At 34.3% G+C, this 15,670-nt stretch overlaps 1 protein-coding gene across 7 annotated transcripts in view; it reads left to right on the forward strand.

The window, feature by feature from the left end:
• Window positions 1-15,670, forward strand: part of LOC128214014 (zinc finger protein 500-like) — a 155,765-nt gene that overhangs the window by 71,015 nt on the left and 69,080 nt on the right. Inside the window, exon 5 of one of the 7 annotated variants that reach the window (XR_008257854.1) lies at window positions 7,385-8,641. Coding sequence is in view for 6 of the 7 variants with exons in the window: in XM_052920179.1 (XP_052776139.1) it covers window positions 5,704-5,903 (200 nt within the window). In the remaining variant the exon portion in view is untranslated. Of the gene's footprint in view, window positions 1-483; window positions 1,479-2,693; window positions 3,017-3,529; window positions 3,745-5,703; window positions 7,364-7,384; window positions 9,787-14,491; window positions 15,174-15,670 lie in introns of those variants that run through there. The other 6 variants (XM_052920185.1, XM_052920196.1, XM_052920179.1 and 3 more) reach the window with 6 other exon arrangements.

The following is a 15,670-nucleotide window of genomic DNA, read 5'->3' on the forward strand; positions in this document are numbered from 1 at the left end:
TCATGGTGTCGTAGTTCCATTATTTTTTGTTACATATTTCAGTGAACTGGGGCCACATTCATAAAACTTCTTAAGTAATTTACGAAATTAAGACACTTTCCTGATTTTAGTATCTCATATATCATATGAAATAAAAACTTAAGAATTACCAAAATACATTTTTTTTCATTTACCTATTGAAAAAAACATACTTAAATGTTAAAACACTTTCTTATAATTTGACTGTAAAAATGTGAGAAATCGACTCAAGTTAGGAATTGAATTAAGATGTTTTATGAATACGTCCCCTGAACTTTAAACAATCTTAAAAAAACTCACAAAGATGATTCAATGAAAAAACCAAATCAATGTGTTTTCATAATTCTGAAATTCAAACAGATTTAAGATTATTGAAGTTAAAAACTAATATAAAACAGGCTGCTTTATCTAATTCAGATTGTCACGATAATGAGATGAATACAAAATTTTCATTTTTATTTTCAGCAATAAGAGAGGGCGTGAAGATATATGCGTGCAATTGGTGTGGGAAGATGTTCAGCTCCGGGTCCCTTTTAAGGCGACACCACGTGGTGCACACGGGAGAGAAGCCATACGTGTGTGATATCTGTCACCGTGGTTTCACACAGAAGTCAGATATGATGAATCATAAGAAAGTGCAGCATTTGTATAAAAATCTGGTTTAGTTTGAATGCCCGTTGCTAGGGAATACGTTTATAATTTGATATCACTATATAAATACATAAAGAAAAGGCTCATTAAGCATACATGCCATATGTCTGGAGACCATTTAATGGGATTTGTTCTGAAAGGCTGAAAATTCAGGTGGATTTTTTAAGCAGGTCTTATAAGATTTGCGAAAATTCAGGGGGATTTTCCCTCCACATTGGGTATATGGCATGAATGTGACATGTGACATTAAGTGTCATTAGCTCCGGAGCTTAAGAAAAGTCTTGTCTGAAGTGTTAAATAGTCATGTCACATTACATAATAAACAATGTTTGAAATAATATGTAATGGGACTTCGAAGATGACAGATCCTAATCAAATTTTATTATTTGATTACTCTGGAAGTTTCATAGACACACTTTTAGAATGCTCATGCATGCAAGGTTTTGCTAATGATTAGCAACATCATTTTGTTCTAGATCATGAAAATATTTGTATGCTTGAACAATTATGCTCTTTTTACTTATTTCCAAAGAGAACATAATATTGCAATTATTCTAAATGACATTTGTATTAAGTTTTACAGTCAAAACCCTCGATTTTGCTTGGTTTGATTTCCTTGATGTCTCGAACATGATTTAAAGGACCATTTTTAGTATACTTTATGTTGGCTCTATATTTGCAAAGCTCAAAGTACTTTGGCCAGTCCTTAGGATATCAAGCCAATGGGTTTCGACTGTAGCTTGTTGTTCGTCGTTTCCTATGTGTATTGGCTTTATATGTGAGGATGGTGAATAAAGTCTCAAATAAATTGTACTTTTTAATGCATGTCCTATATTTGTTGTGTAATTGTATTCTCTTGATCTTGATTGAAATAAAACACCTTTTTTTCATGCTGAGATGTTTTAATTGACCAAGAGAACAAGTTAAATGGAACAGCAATTGTATTATCCTGATCTTAATTGAAATAAAACACACATTTTTTTTTTTCATGCTGAGAAAGTTTATTTGACCAAAAGAGAAGTTGGAAATGGATCAAATGTTCGGAATCAATTATGCCAACAATTTTGTTATCAGCTTGTTGTTTTATAAGAAATGTTCCAAGTGGCGTTATTCAACCAGGTATTGGTGACCTTTATAAATTGAATATAAAGGCAATTGAAAGAAGATGTGTTGATCTTAGGAAGTGCAGTAGGAGTGTAAATATTGATATTTGAAGCAATGTACACTTGTACAAGAAGCATACACCTGATGATGATACATGTAGTTACATTAATCCTAAAGATGTATAGTACAAAAAACAAACATTTAAAATATTTTGATTTCATATTAAAATATTTTGATTTCATAATTATACTTTAATCAAATGGTACTGTTGAGGTGAGGTTGAGGGTGGTATAAGTGTCTGTCTCTCACCCAAGAGGTTGTGGTTTTGACCCCCATCAGGGCTACTTTCTCATGGCCTCTTAAAACAGACACTTGTTTCTACCCAGGAAATGGACTCAGAGAGTGATTCATATCAGCTTTAAACTGTTTTCTCAATTAAGCTTGAATTAATTAATATAAACTTTGGTAATGTTTGACTAGTGCTCATGGATATTAGATGTAAAGGGAATTATCTTATCAGTAATACTAATATTTAATCAGGACAGTAAGGGCAAAACTTTCTTATCTAATAAATTATAGACTATATAAGTTTATCCATAGTGCACTTCTTGTGAACTTGTAGTGCACTAGAAGTGCTCAATGGTGTCTAGTTTGGTCTTAACAATACTGTAGTCCAATTCCACTTTGTTAGTTTATTTTTTAGTAAGGGTATCCAGTGTACAATTATGTGGATTTTGGATGCCTTGTTACCCAATAATATTTTATCATTTGAAGATATTTGATGTGTATGGAAATAATTTATAAAATATATAAGGGTGCTACCATACCGTGGGTCTACCACCACAGGTGCCACATAGAAACAATTTTGAAAAGTGTATTTTCTGTAGTTTGAAGCTCAAAAAATGTCTTTGTATTTTCAGGAAAATCTGGCACACAGTGTGATCTCTGTATGAAGATCTTCAGAGGTCCGTTCCATCTCCGTCGACACATGGTTGTCCATACCGGGGAGAAGCCGTTCACGTGCGATATCTGTCAACGTGCATTCACACAGAGATCTCACATGTTGACACACAAGACATTGCAGCATATTTTAAAGAATTAGCTTTGATTGGTTTGTTAGCGGCTGACCGCTGAATGTTTGTGGTCAAAACAATTGTAGACAATTTGTGTTTCAATTTCCATGTATGAATCAGTTACTATTTATGTACAATTTCTGTGAATTAAAAGTTTGTTTAGACCCAGTTTTGTCATTACTGTAAGCGTTAAGGGTCCACCAATTTTGATTGCAGACTCAAACCCTTCAACTAAACCTACAGTGCTTTTTCCACTTTTTAGGGAATGGTGGTGGGGTCCTTTGATAAGGGAAAAATATTGGCATTTTCTCAAGAAGGGGAAATATACTAACATAATTCATATAATGTTTAACTTGTTGTCAAACCTTTTATTCAAGAAACCTATTGCCAAATTCATGAGTGGCCCTATATTATTTGAAATTGCTATATTCACTACATGTTAACAGTAGGGGTCAAGCCTCCTTAAAAAAAACCTTAAAACTTGTTTCTTTTAAAGGGCTTTTTTTACCTGGGTAGGAGAAATTATTCTTTTTTATGAGGGGAATGGGTCCAAATTTCTGCCGGAAAGAGGGCCTTAACAACAACACTGACCAACATGGACTCACTTAATGTAAACCACTGCCTATGAAGGCACTTAACACTGGAAAGCCTTGTAATAAAATATTATGTTTGTGTCATTTTAGGAGCAACAAGAAATCGCAAAGTATACAAGTGCGGTAATTGTAAGAAAACCTTCAGCTCCCCGGCTGATGTCCGCCGACACATGGTCGTCCATACAGGCGAGAAGCCGTTCATGTGCGATATCTGCCATCGGGGATTCACACAAAAATCACACATGATGACCCATATGACAGTGCAACATATCTTAAAGAATCAGATTTGATTTTTGTCTTGTTAAAAAAAACGTTTGTTTTTTGGCCACACCTTATTGTGTTTGTTTGCACATATCAGAATATGCGTGTTAAAAAAACAAACTGTGACTGGCCAAAATCTTATGAAAAAAATAATAATTAGTTTGGCTGTAATTGTGAAAACTAAGCTTTAAAATTTTCTTAGTCTTAATAATCAGCTTTTAAGTGATTTATTGATAAAATATCACAAGCTTTTTTTGATTTGAGAAAAAATGACTTTGAACTGTGCCTTAGTGAAATGTACAGCTTTTAATGATCCTTTATCAACATCGGCTTTCGCTTGTATTGCATTGAATTTGAGTATGTTTCTTATTGAAAAAAGTCAGCTATGGACATTGATTCTTTTATTTGTGACAAAGTTGTGAAATGTTTTTAGTAGAACAAAAATTCTGTTTTGTTTTTTATTGAAATTCTCGAGTCTGTTTCTTAAAGAGACTCGCTCACGTTTTTGTAAAACATAATTTTTTTGTAAGACGAAATAAAGTGTGGCAAATCATAAGGATTGTGTTAAAACTAAGTTACCAAAAGCTGGAACTCTTCAGCAAATGTTGATATTTGCTCATCATTGTCTTTGAAGACCTGGTGACAATTTTCATGAGCATTAATAATGCTAATAGTCACTTAATTAATTAAAGCTTTGTTGTTGCATGATTGGTTGATTGACATTGTCACGTGATGTTATCAATGTATTGGTAAAGTGTCAAAATACCCATCAGTCAGTTTTTTATTTATTTCTTGACTTGACCTGGGTCCGCACCCAACTAAAACCAAAGTACTTTTTTTTATACTGTAATTGTATTTTTTTCTGCAATTTCGATATAATGCAGGGTAAGGTTATGATAAAAATATGCATTCAGATGCATTACCAGGAAAACTTATTTTTGGTCCAGAAACCTTTAATAAAAAATAAATGAAATGTAAAAAACAAAGACTTTCACAGTGTATCTGTTTCTTTGTGATGTATTTCCCAGCAAAAAATAAGCATTGCAATGTTTGTAAGAGGCTGACGTCAGATTGTTTGCCTTCCACATATGTATGTTAGAATGACCATGCATGATTACTACTGATAACTATGTAAACATTCAGCTACATTAAATCTAAAATGAAAAGAAACCCTTGTTTATTGTCCAAATATTATTTCTTTCAACCAATTTACAAATATACCTAAATTGTAGACAATGAAATTGGTTGAAAATGGCCCAGAGTTTGTGTATAACAAGCGTTACATGAATATATATGATTTTTAGGTGTATAGATGACATTTTATAATCCCGGTGTATAAAAGCTTTCTAAATATCCACTATATATAATTTCTTAATACTTAATATACACTTTAAATGCTAAAGCATCTGTAACGTGCGATGTCAAACAAGGCCAACAGATCCCTTCAAAGAAAAGCATACTCGACCCTGAAGGGGTCCGCTGGTCTTTATATACAGTAAATTCTCAATCCACACGGGGCCCCGACTTTGCTAATTTGCATATTACCAACCAAGTAAACATACATACAATGAACATACTGCCGTCTTGAACGGAATGTTATACTATGAATGCACATTTGCCGCCGACAGCGGACCGTTTCACATCGTTGGACTCATATCATATTAATTAAGGGACTCGTCTGTATGTTTGGATTTGTTATATATTACAATTAGGTTAATTGAATGTATATAAGGAATATTTGGGTATGTCAGTTTTTTTTTATGATTAGGCTATCTAACAATGAGGTGCTGGCATTTAACTGTATATTGATACTATTCATAAACATAAACAGTTTTTTAGCATTTCAGAATGTCCATCCTTGGAAGTTGGCCCCTGGCTGTGAAGCTTATATGCAAATGAGTTACTCTAAAAAGTAACGAAAATGGCTGCCTATGACTAAAGTAGATCAAGTTTATTTGCCATATATAAAATAGGTTGTACAATTCTGCCTTTTATAATTTCAGACACTATTGCTGGGCTGAAGTTGTACAATTGTGCGCGGTGTAACAGACGGTTCCCTTCCCCTGCCAAGCTGAAGACTCACATGGTTGTCCATACGAGAGAGAAGCCCTTCAAATGTAGAATATGCCTTAAGACTTTCACCCAGACCAGCTCTCTGTACAAGCATCAACGCCAGCTTCATGGCTTTTCTTTTAACAACTAGACATGACAGCTCAACAGATGAGAAATATGATTGACAACATTCACCCAGACAAACTACTTCTACAAGCATCTATGCCAGCTTCATGGCTTTGCTATTAACAACTAGACCACCCTACAGATGTAAAATATGCCAGAAAACTTTCAACCAGACCAGCTCTCTGTACACCCATCACACCAGCTTCATGACTTTGCTATTAACAACTATTCACAGCAGATCTATAGATGTGAAATTTGCCTGAAACATTCATCCAGACCAGCTCTCTGTACAAGCATCAACGCCAGCTTCATTGCCTTACTTTGAGCAACTAACAAAGGCAATTCCTCAAATGTGAATCCTGCCAGAAGACATTCACCATGACCAGCTCTCTGTACAATGAGACCTACAGGGACAAGCATCACACCAGCTTCATGGCCTTACTTAAGCAACTTACAACGGCAACTTGGATAATGTGACATTCACCCAGACCAGGGTGTCTCTGTACAATAATACAAAGAAACTTACAGGATCAATCATCACACCAGCAACAAGCAACAGCATTGAGCCTTTTCTTATCGCAACATGTCTTTGTACAGTGAAATATGTAAGACCATGGAAATGTGTTCAAAACGAACAAGCCACAGCACAGTAACAAATGATTACTTTTTAACTTAATCATTTTATGGAAATTGTTGTTTTATGCTTCTATTATAGTGTTAAAAGTGGATAATTCTTCTGAAAAGTGTTATTATTTGTCATAGCGGTATATGTCATAAATTTTTATTACCGTATATTCTAAATGTAAGGAATATTTAGAGCTAGTGAATTAAAGAAGTAATTTGATGGAGGATAAATCACACTGGGCTGAACTATTTGAATACTGTACATTCATTTTTCTTTATGTTCATAATGTTTTTGTAATCAGTGATGTCACAATATATTCTGAAAATTAAATAAAATAACAAGCAGTAAAGTAAAATTAAAAATGATTTTATCAATGGTTGTGCCAGATTGTCCCCTAGGGGCGTTCTATCTCAACAAATAATACAACATAATGGAACCTTTTACAGTTATTGAAAATTGTTTTCATCAAAAATGGGCATAAAAATGGCCAACATTTATGTTTAAATCCAGGCCGTATGGATTTTAAAACCTGGGCTGTATGGTAATTCAGTGTAGGACATTATAACTGTCTGCCAATCTGGGTCATACGGTCGTTCCATATTGTCCGCAAATCTGGACTGTATCATCTTGGTCGCTCTTTGTTTGTAATACCACTTATGTTTTGGGATATTCAATAGTAGATACATTAAACACATGGAATTTATAGTCATGGCTTTAGAAAAATGTATTAGTGAGAGACATATGCTTGTTTGCAATATAATCCTCTCCACATTCCCAAAAGACATTGAACTTCCCATACATAGACATACTGATATTAAGAGTAAATTTATATTAGAATGAATACTATTCTTAGTAATATTTAAATTATTATTTCATTTTAGGTTCAATTGGTGGATTAAAAATGTACATGTGTGTGCTGTGCGGCAAATCCTTCCCGACCCCGTCAAAGTTAGACGCCCATGCTGTCGTGCACACGGGAGAGAGACCATACACATGTGATATATGTCAACGATCTTACACACACTGTAGTTCACTGAATAAACATCGAAAAATTATTCATAAGATAGTATAATGATAAAGTATTTGGTATATGATTTTTGATTTGAAACAAGTAAAGATTTGGGAGTTATAATTAAATTTCTTCATATGCAAACGTTCTGCAATGTATGTTATAGTACATCACCCACCATCTGAGTTACTGAAGTTATATACAGTCTTACCCTGTTGGGATGTAAAGCACCAATTTTTTTCTTCTGAATGTAACCATTCTGGCTTGCCTGTAATTTCCCGAGGCTCAATATTTTTTCACATATCCATCAGAGTTTGAGCCAATAGGATTGGACTGTACGAGTGTAAAGCTCGAGAGATGTACAATTTCGTTCATGAACGTTTGGTGTAGTGACTGTTTTGTACCATATTTATGCCCCCCTTCGAAGAAGAGGGGTATATTGCTTTGCACAGGCATGTCGGTATGTCGGTCGGTCGGTCGGTCGGTAGACCAAAGCTTGTCCGAGTGATAACTCAACAATTCCTAGACGTATGGTCATCAAACTTCACATGAATGTTGGGCCTGACCAGTAGATGACCCCTATTGATTTCGGGGGTCATCGGGTCAAAGGTCAAGGTCACAGTGACCTTTAATAGTAAAATAATTTTAAAGCTTGTCCGAGTGATAACTCAACAATGCCTGCACCCATGGCCCTCAAACTTGACATGGAGGTTGGGCCTGACCAGTAGATGACCCCTATTGTTTTTGGGGGTCATCAGACCAAAGGTCAAGGTCACAGTGACCTTGAATGGTAAAAGGTTGTCCGAGTGATAACGTGACAATGCCTGCACCCATGACCCTCAAACTTGACTTGGAGGTTGGGCCTGACCAGTAGATGACCCCTATTGATTTTAGGGGTCAAAGGTCAAGGTCACAGTGACCTTGAAAGCAAACTCGACAATTCTTGGACCTATGGTCATCGAACTTGACATGAAAGTTGGGCCTGCCCAGTAGATGACCCCTATCGACTTTGGGGGTCATCAGGCCAAGGTCAATGTCACAGTAACCTTTAACGCAAAAAGTTAACAAATCTTCCCCCACTGATATCTCAACAATGCCTGAACCTATGATCATTAAACTTGACATGGATGTTAAGCCTGACCAGTAGATTCATAGAGCCAAAGGTCAAGGTCACAGTGATCTTGAATGGTAAAAGGTTGTCCGAATGATAACTCAACAGTGCCTGAACCCATGGCCTTCAAACTTAACTTGGAGTTGCATCTGACTTGTAGATGACCCCTTATGATTTAAGGGGTCATCGGGTCAAAGGTCAAGGTCACAGTGACCTTGAACGAAAAAACTTGTCTTGTGATAACTTGACAAAGCCTGCACCCATGGCCCTCAAACTTGACATTTAGGTTTCTGGTGACCAGCTGATGACTCTGGATTTTGAGTTCATAGAGTCAAAGGTCATGACGGTCATAACACACTTTATCCTCACACTTTAATGGTCATAATCTTAAAACAGCAACAAATCAGCTGTCATTTCGGTCCATGCATATTTCATTCAATTGTCCATATAATCCTGACAACATGGCGCTCAGGGGGGGCATAATGTTTGACAAACATCTCTTGTTTGATATTAAATCATGCAATAAGTAGCATGTGTATATTGAAATATTTTTGTAATTTAATTACATATTTTTTATTGCATAGCATTACTTGTCACTGTTCTGATACGAGATATAATGCATAAAACAAAACAAAGAAAACTCTCACTAATGTGGTTAAACAGATACCTTCAAAATGATACACACATAAAATAAGCAAATAATGACTTGTCTACACTGTCCATTGTTTTGAAATCTTCTGTATGTTTTTATTACATAAAGTTACTTTCTGGATTTTAATTATTTTTTTCATTATTCCATGATATAAAATTCAAGTTTATCAAAAAAAATATTTCCATCAACATTTAAGTCCCAGTGTGTATATATATGAGTGCACCGATAAGTCATGATCAGAATGCATCAGCTGCCTTGCATACTTCTAATACTTTAATTTGTCATAACTTGAGTAATTTACGATTCATTGTTTACTGATGAGATTTCATTTGTTGATAATACATAACACTTTTCTACAAACTCATAATTTATTGCATTCACTATGTTATTGTGTTACACTTCGTAATGTCATTGTGTTTTGCTTCATAATGTTATCATGTTACGCTTCGTAATGTCATTGTGTTATGCTTCATAATGTCATCATGTTACACTTCATAATGTCATCATGTTACGCTTCACAATGTCATCATGTTATGCTACATAATGTCATCATGTTACGCTTCATAATGTTATCATGTTACGCTTCATAAAGTCATTGTGTTATGCTTCATAATGTCATTGTGTTATGGTTCATAATGTCATTGTGTTATGGTTCATAATGTCATCATGTTATGCTTCATAATGTCATCATGTTATGCTTAATAATGTCATCATGTTATGCTTCATAATGTCACTGTGTTACGCTTCATAATGTCATCATGTTATGCTTAATAATATCACTGTGTTACGCTTCATAATGTCATCCTGTTATGCTTCATAAAGTCATTGTGTTATGCTTCGTAACGTCATTGTGTTATGCTTCATAATGTCATCATGTTACACTTCATAATGTCATCATGTTATGCTTCATAATGCCATCATGTTATGCTTCATAATGTCATCATGTTACGCTTCATAATGTCATCATGTTGCACTTCATAATGTCATCATGTTATGCTTCATAATGTCATCATGTTACGCTTCATAATGTCATCATGTTAAGCTTCATAATGTCATCATGCTATGCTTCCTAATGTCATCATGTTATGCTTCCTAATGTCATCATGTTATGCTTCATAAAGTCATCATGTTATGCTTCCTAATGTCACTGTGTTACGCTTCATAATGTCATCCTGTTATGCTTCATAATGTTATTGTGTTATGCTTCATAATGTCATCCTGTTATGCTTCATAATGTCATTGTGTTAGACTTCATAATGTCATTGTGTTATGCTTCATAATGTCATCCTGTTATGCTTCATAATGTCATTGTGTTATGCTTCGTAATATCATTGTGTTACACTTTATAATGTCATTGTGTCACACTTCATAATGTCATTGTGTTACACTTCATATGTTAAGCCTTTAATGTTATTGTGTTACACTTCAGAATGTCACTGTGTTACACTTCATAATGTCATTGTGTTACACTTCATAAAGTCATTGTGTTACACTTTATAATGTCATTGTGACACACTTCATAATGTCATTGTGTTACACTTCATAAAGTCATTGTGTTACACTTTATAATGTCATTGTGTTACACTTCATAATGTAATTGTGTTACACTTCATAATGTCATTGTGTTACACTTCAAAATGTCATCGTGTTACACTTCATATGTTACGCCTTTAATGTCATTGTGTTACACTTTATAATGTCATTGTGTTACACTTCATAATGTCATTGTGTTACACTTCATAAAGTCATTGTGTTACACTTCATAAAGTCATTGTGTTACACTTCATTATGTCATTGTGTTACACTTCATATGTTACGCCTTTAATGTCATTGTGTTACACTTTATAATGTCATTGTGTTACACTTCATAATGTCATTGTGTTACACTTCATAAAGTCATTGTGTTACACTTTATAATGTCATTGTGTCACACTTCATAATGTCATTGTGTTACACTTCATAATGTCATTGTGTTACACTTCATAAAGTCATTGTGTTACACTTTATAATGTCATTGTGTTACACTTCATAATGTAATTGTGTTACACTTCATAATGTCATTGTGTTACACTTCAAAATGTCATCGTGTTACACTTCATAATGTCATTGTGTTATGCTTTATAATGTCATTCTGTTAAGCTTCAAAATGTAATTGTAACACTTCATATGTTACGCTTTTTAATGTTATTGTGTTACACTTCATAATGTCATTGTGTTACCCTTCATAATGTTACACTTTATAATGTCATTGTGTTACACTTCATAAAGTCATTGTGTTACACTTTATAATGTCATTGTGTTACACTTCATAATGTCATTGTGTTACACTTCATAATGTCATTGACTTACACTTCATAATGTCATTGTGTTACACTTCATAAAGTCATTGTGTTACACTTCAAAATGTCATTGTGTAACACTTCATATGTTACACCTTTAATGTAATTATGTTACACTTCATAATGTCATTGTGTTACACTTCATAATGTCATTGTGTTACACTTCATAATGTCATTGTGTTACACTTCATAATGTCATTGTGTTACACTTCAAAATGTCATTGTGTAACACTTCATATGTTATGCCTTTAATGTTATTGTGTTACACTTCAGAATGTCACTGTGTTAAACGTCATAATGTCACTGTGTTAGACTTCCTAATGTCATTGTGTTACACTTCATTATGTCATTGTGTAACACTTCATAATTTCATTGTGCTACGCTTCATAATGTCATTGTGGTACATTTGATTACACTTCATAATGTTATGATGTTACGCTTCATACTGTCAGGGGTGTAATGCTTTATAATGTCATTGTGCTGTGCTTCATATTATCTTGTCTTACACTTCATAATGCAAGGTTCATGATGTCATTTCTTTACACTTCATAAATTTTTGTGCTATGCTTCATATTGTCATTGTGTTACACCTCATAATACCATTGCATTGCATGTTATATTGTCATTATGTTACGCTTCGTAATTTCATTGTATTTTTCTTCAAGTGTCATTGTATTTTGCTTAAAATGTCATTATATTATGCTTCATAAAGTCACTGTACATTGTATTACACTTCATATCGTTATATTGCTACATTTCATATTGCCATCAAAGATTGTGAACTAGTTTCTATTGAAAAATGATAAATAAACATCTCATACATTGTTTGCTGTTTGTTTGAGGCCTTTTCAATTCATAAATTGGTTTATGCCTTTGTGTGTCAGTGTTTCCAGGGATGAATTAAAACATGACTATTTGAAGAGCAGGGAGGGCTATACTATTCACCCTGACATCAGCATCAAAGTTTTAATAAGATTTCAGTGTAAGCACACTTAAGGCAAATATCTCAGCAAATGCTTCATGTATTGCATTGGAACTCAACAGACCCAACCAGCCAACTGGCTTAATTACCGTAATCAAGGGACATAACTCTATCTTGAATAAAATGTAAATTATGGCCCTGTATAATTCAACTTACATATTTTGGTTAAGGTTAACATAATTCCACTTTTCATTAACTATTATAAGTATTGCAGTGTGACTTAATTCAATGGTACTTAACCATTCAACCTACTTCATTAATTAAGTTAGATAACTCTATTTTGCATAAAATGCTCATAATTTGAGACTGGTTCACATCAATGGAGAATTGACAAAATAATGGCCCTTGCTTTTGTGACAAACGCGGCGTATGGGGGCTTCTGTGTCCTATGGACATATTTCTAGTTTTATTTTTGTACACTTGTTAATACTGAAGTATTCTTATTTTCAAGCATTTTAAAGGAAAATTATTTATCCGGATTTAAGTACACAATTTGGCTAAATTGTTATCATATTAAAAAATATGTTTCATAAAATCATGAAATTAACTTAAAGCTTAATTAACTTAAGCTTGTAATGCTTATCTTTTTTCAAGAAATTGAGGACAGGACTTTATGGCATTTTAAGCTCGACTATTCGAAGAATATGGAGAGCTATACTACTCACCCAAGCGTCGGGGTTGGCGTCACACCTTGGTTAAGGTTTTGCATGCAAGCACACATAGGTTAATATCTCAGCAACTACATGAGGTATTGCATTAAGACTTTATACAGTGGAACTCAACCATCCAACTTACTTAATTAACCAAGTTAGAAAACTCTAATTTGCATTTAATGCAAATAATAGGCCTTTATTATTTGACTTAGAAATTCTGGTTAAGGTTTTGCGTGCAAGCACACATAGGTTAATATCTCGGCAACTACCTGAGGTATTGCATTAATACTTGATACAATGGTACTCAACCATCCAACCTACTTAATTAACCAAGTAAGATAACTCTAGTTTGCATTTAATGCAAATAATTGCCCCTTATTATTCAACTTAGAAATTCTGGTTAAGGTTTTGCGTGCAAGCACACATAGGTTAATATCTCAGCAACTACTTGAGATATTGCATTGAGACTTTATACAGTGGCACTAAACCATCCAATCTACTTAATTTACCAAGTAAGATAAATCCAGGTTGCATTTTATGCAAATAATAGGCCTTTATTATTCGACTTAGACATTCTGTTTATGGTTTTGCGTGCAAGCACACATAGGTTAATATCTCAGCAACTTCTTGAAGCTTTGCATTGAGACTTGATACAATGATACTCAACCATCCAACCTACTTAATTAACCAAGTTAGATAACTCCTGTTTGCATTTAATCCAAGTACATTTTAATTGCTCTTTATTATTCGACTTAAAAAATCTGGTTAAGGTTTTGCGTGCAAGCACACATACGTTAATATCTCAGCAACAACTTTAGGTATTACAGTGATCCATGCCTGTTTCGCCAAATATTTTCACTCCTTACAGTGAAAAGCCGCAGAATAGTCAAGCGCGCCGTCTCTGTGACAGCTCTTGTTATTAATTAAAATATACATTAATAGTTCTTACCTGCTTTACCTTAAATACTTGAATAGAAGTCAACTAAATTCATGTGTTCTGGCTTGTCGATGATTGGTCGAAATTACCGCTATGTCAAATGTTTGGGATAGTAGTTCTATCAATGAGTGTTTGTTCTTTTGTGGAATCAAAATAGGAAATACAGATCCATTCATTTCAAAACCAATGTCAGGAATAGCCGGTCCTATATGTATTTGCATTATATGAATGTAGAAAATATACTAACATTTATATCACCCCTCGACTGTTCAGTTTCAACATCTTTAATTTACTGTATGTTTCAGGTATCAAAAATGTGGGGAAGATTTACCCATGCACCGTGTGCCGGAAGTGTTTCCCGACCCCCTCAGCCCTGTCCTCCCACAAAATCACCCACTCAAACGTGAAACCGTATGGGTGCAAGGTCTGCAACAAAAGGTTCAAGGGGAAACGATCATTGGCTGGTCATATGTCCAGTCAACATGGCGAGGATGTGAAATAAAGAAGCGTTATACTACGGAGGTCTGTGTAGGAGGGTTTTGTGTCTAGAAATAGTGAGATAATTTGCTACTATGTATTATGTTTTTGATACGGGGTAAAGATGTGTAAGATGAACTTTTATCAGGAAATAAACAGGTAATTTGCTGTGTAAGATACTTGTGTGTCATGAAATAAAAGCTCTCTTTGCTGTGTAAGATGTTTGCATGTTATGAAATAAACATGTTATTTGCTGTGTAAGATGTTTGTGTGTCATGAAATAAAGGCTCTATTTGCTGTGTAAGATGTTTGTTTGTCACGAAATAAAGGCTCTATTTGCTGTGTAAGATGTTTGTGTGTCAAGAAATAAAGGCTCTATTTGCTGTGTAAGATGTTTGTATGACATGAAATGAAGGCTCTATTTGCTGTGTAAGATGTTTGTGTGTCATGAAACAAATAGGTAATTTTCTGTGTAAGATGTTTGTGTGTCATGAAATAAACCAAAAAATATACTGCTTATTTAAGTGTAGGATGATTGTGTGTCATGAAATAAAGAAGAAAGTTACTACTGTATGGGACCTTTGTGTGGTGTGCAGTTTGTGGTGTACCAAGTGGCTCAATGTTCGAAAGGATGTATCAGTATAACACGCGTCTACATGTAAACTTGGTTATTAGAGGATCCATAATTTTCCATATGAACTTTCAATTTCAATATGGCGATAAAAAACGTTTCAACAATTAAGAAGCAATGGTTTGCAATCACATTTATACAAAGTAAAGGGTTGTGTAATGTTTGTAGTTCAATGACACAGCTAAAGCTATAGGGAAAGCTTAGTAACCTACATTTGTATAATATAAGCAAGGCCCTATTTAGAGACGCACAGACCAAGACATAGCAGGCACTAAACAATTAAATACAGTGTACGATGTCACAAGACAGCAAACAAATGACAAAATCACTATTTAACAAATTATCTTAATCACTTAGTCAAAGTGGTGGGAAGAGG

This window comes from Mya arenaria, chromosome 13 (assembly GCF_026914265.1).
Source record: "Mya arenaria isolate MELC-2E11 chromosome 13, ASM2691426v1".
NCBI lineage: Eukaryota > Metazoa > Mollusca > Bivalvia > Myida > Myidae > Mya > Mya arenaria.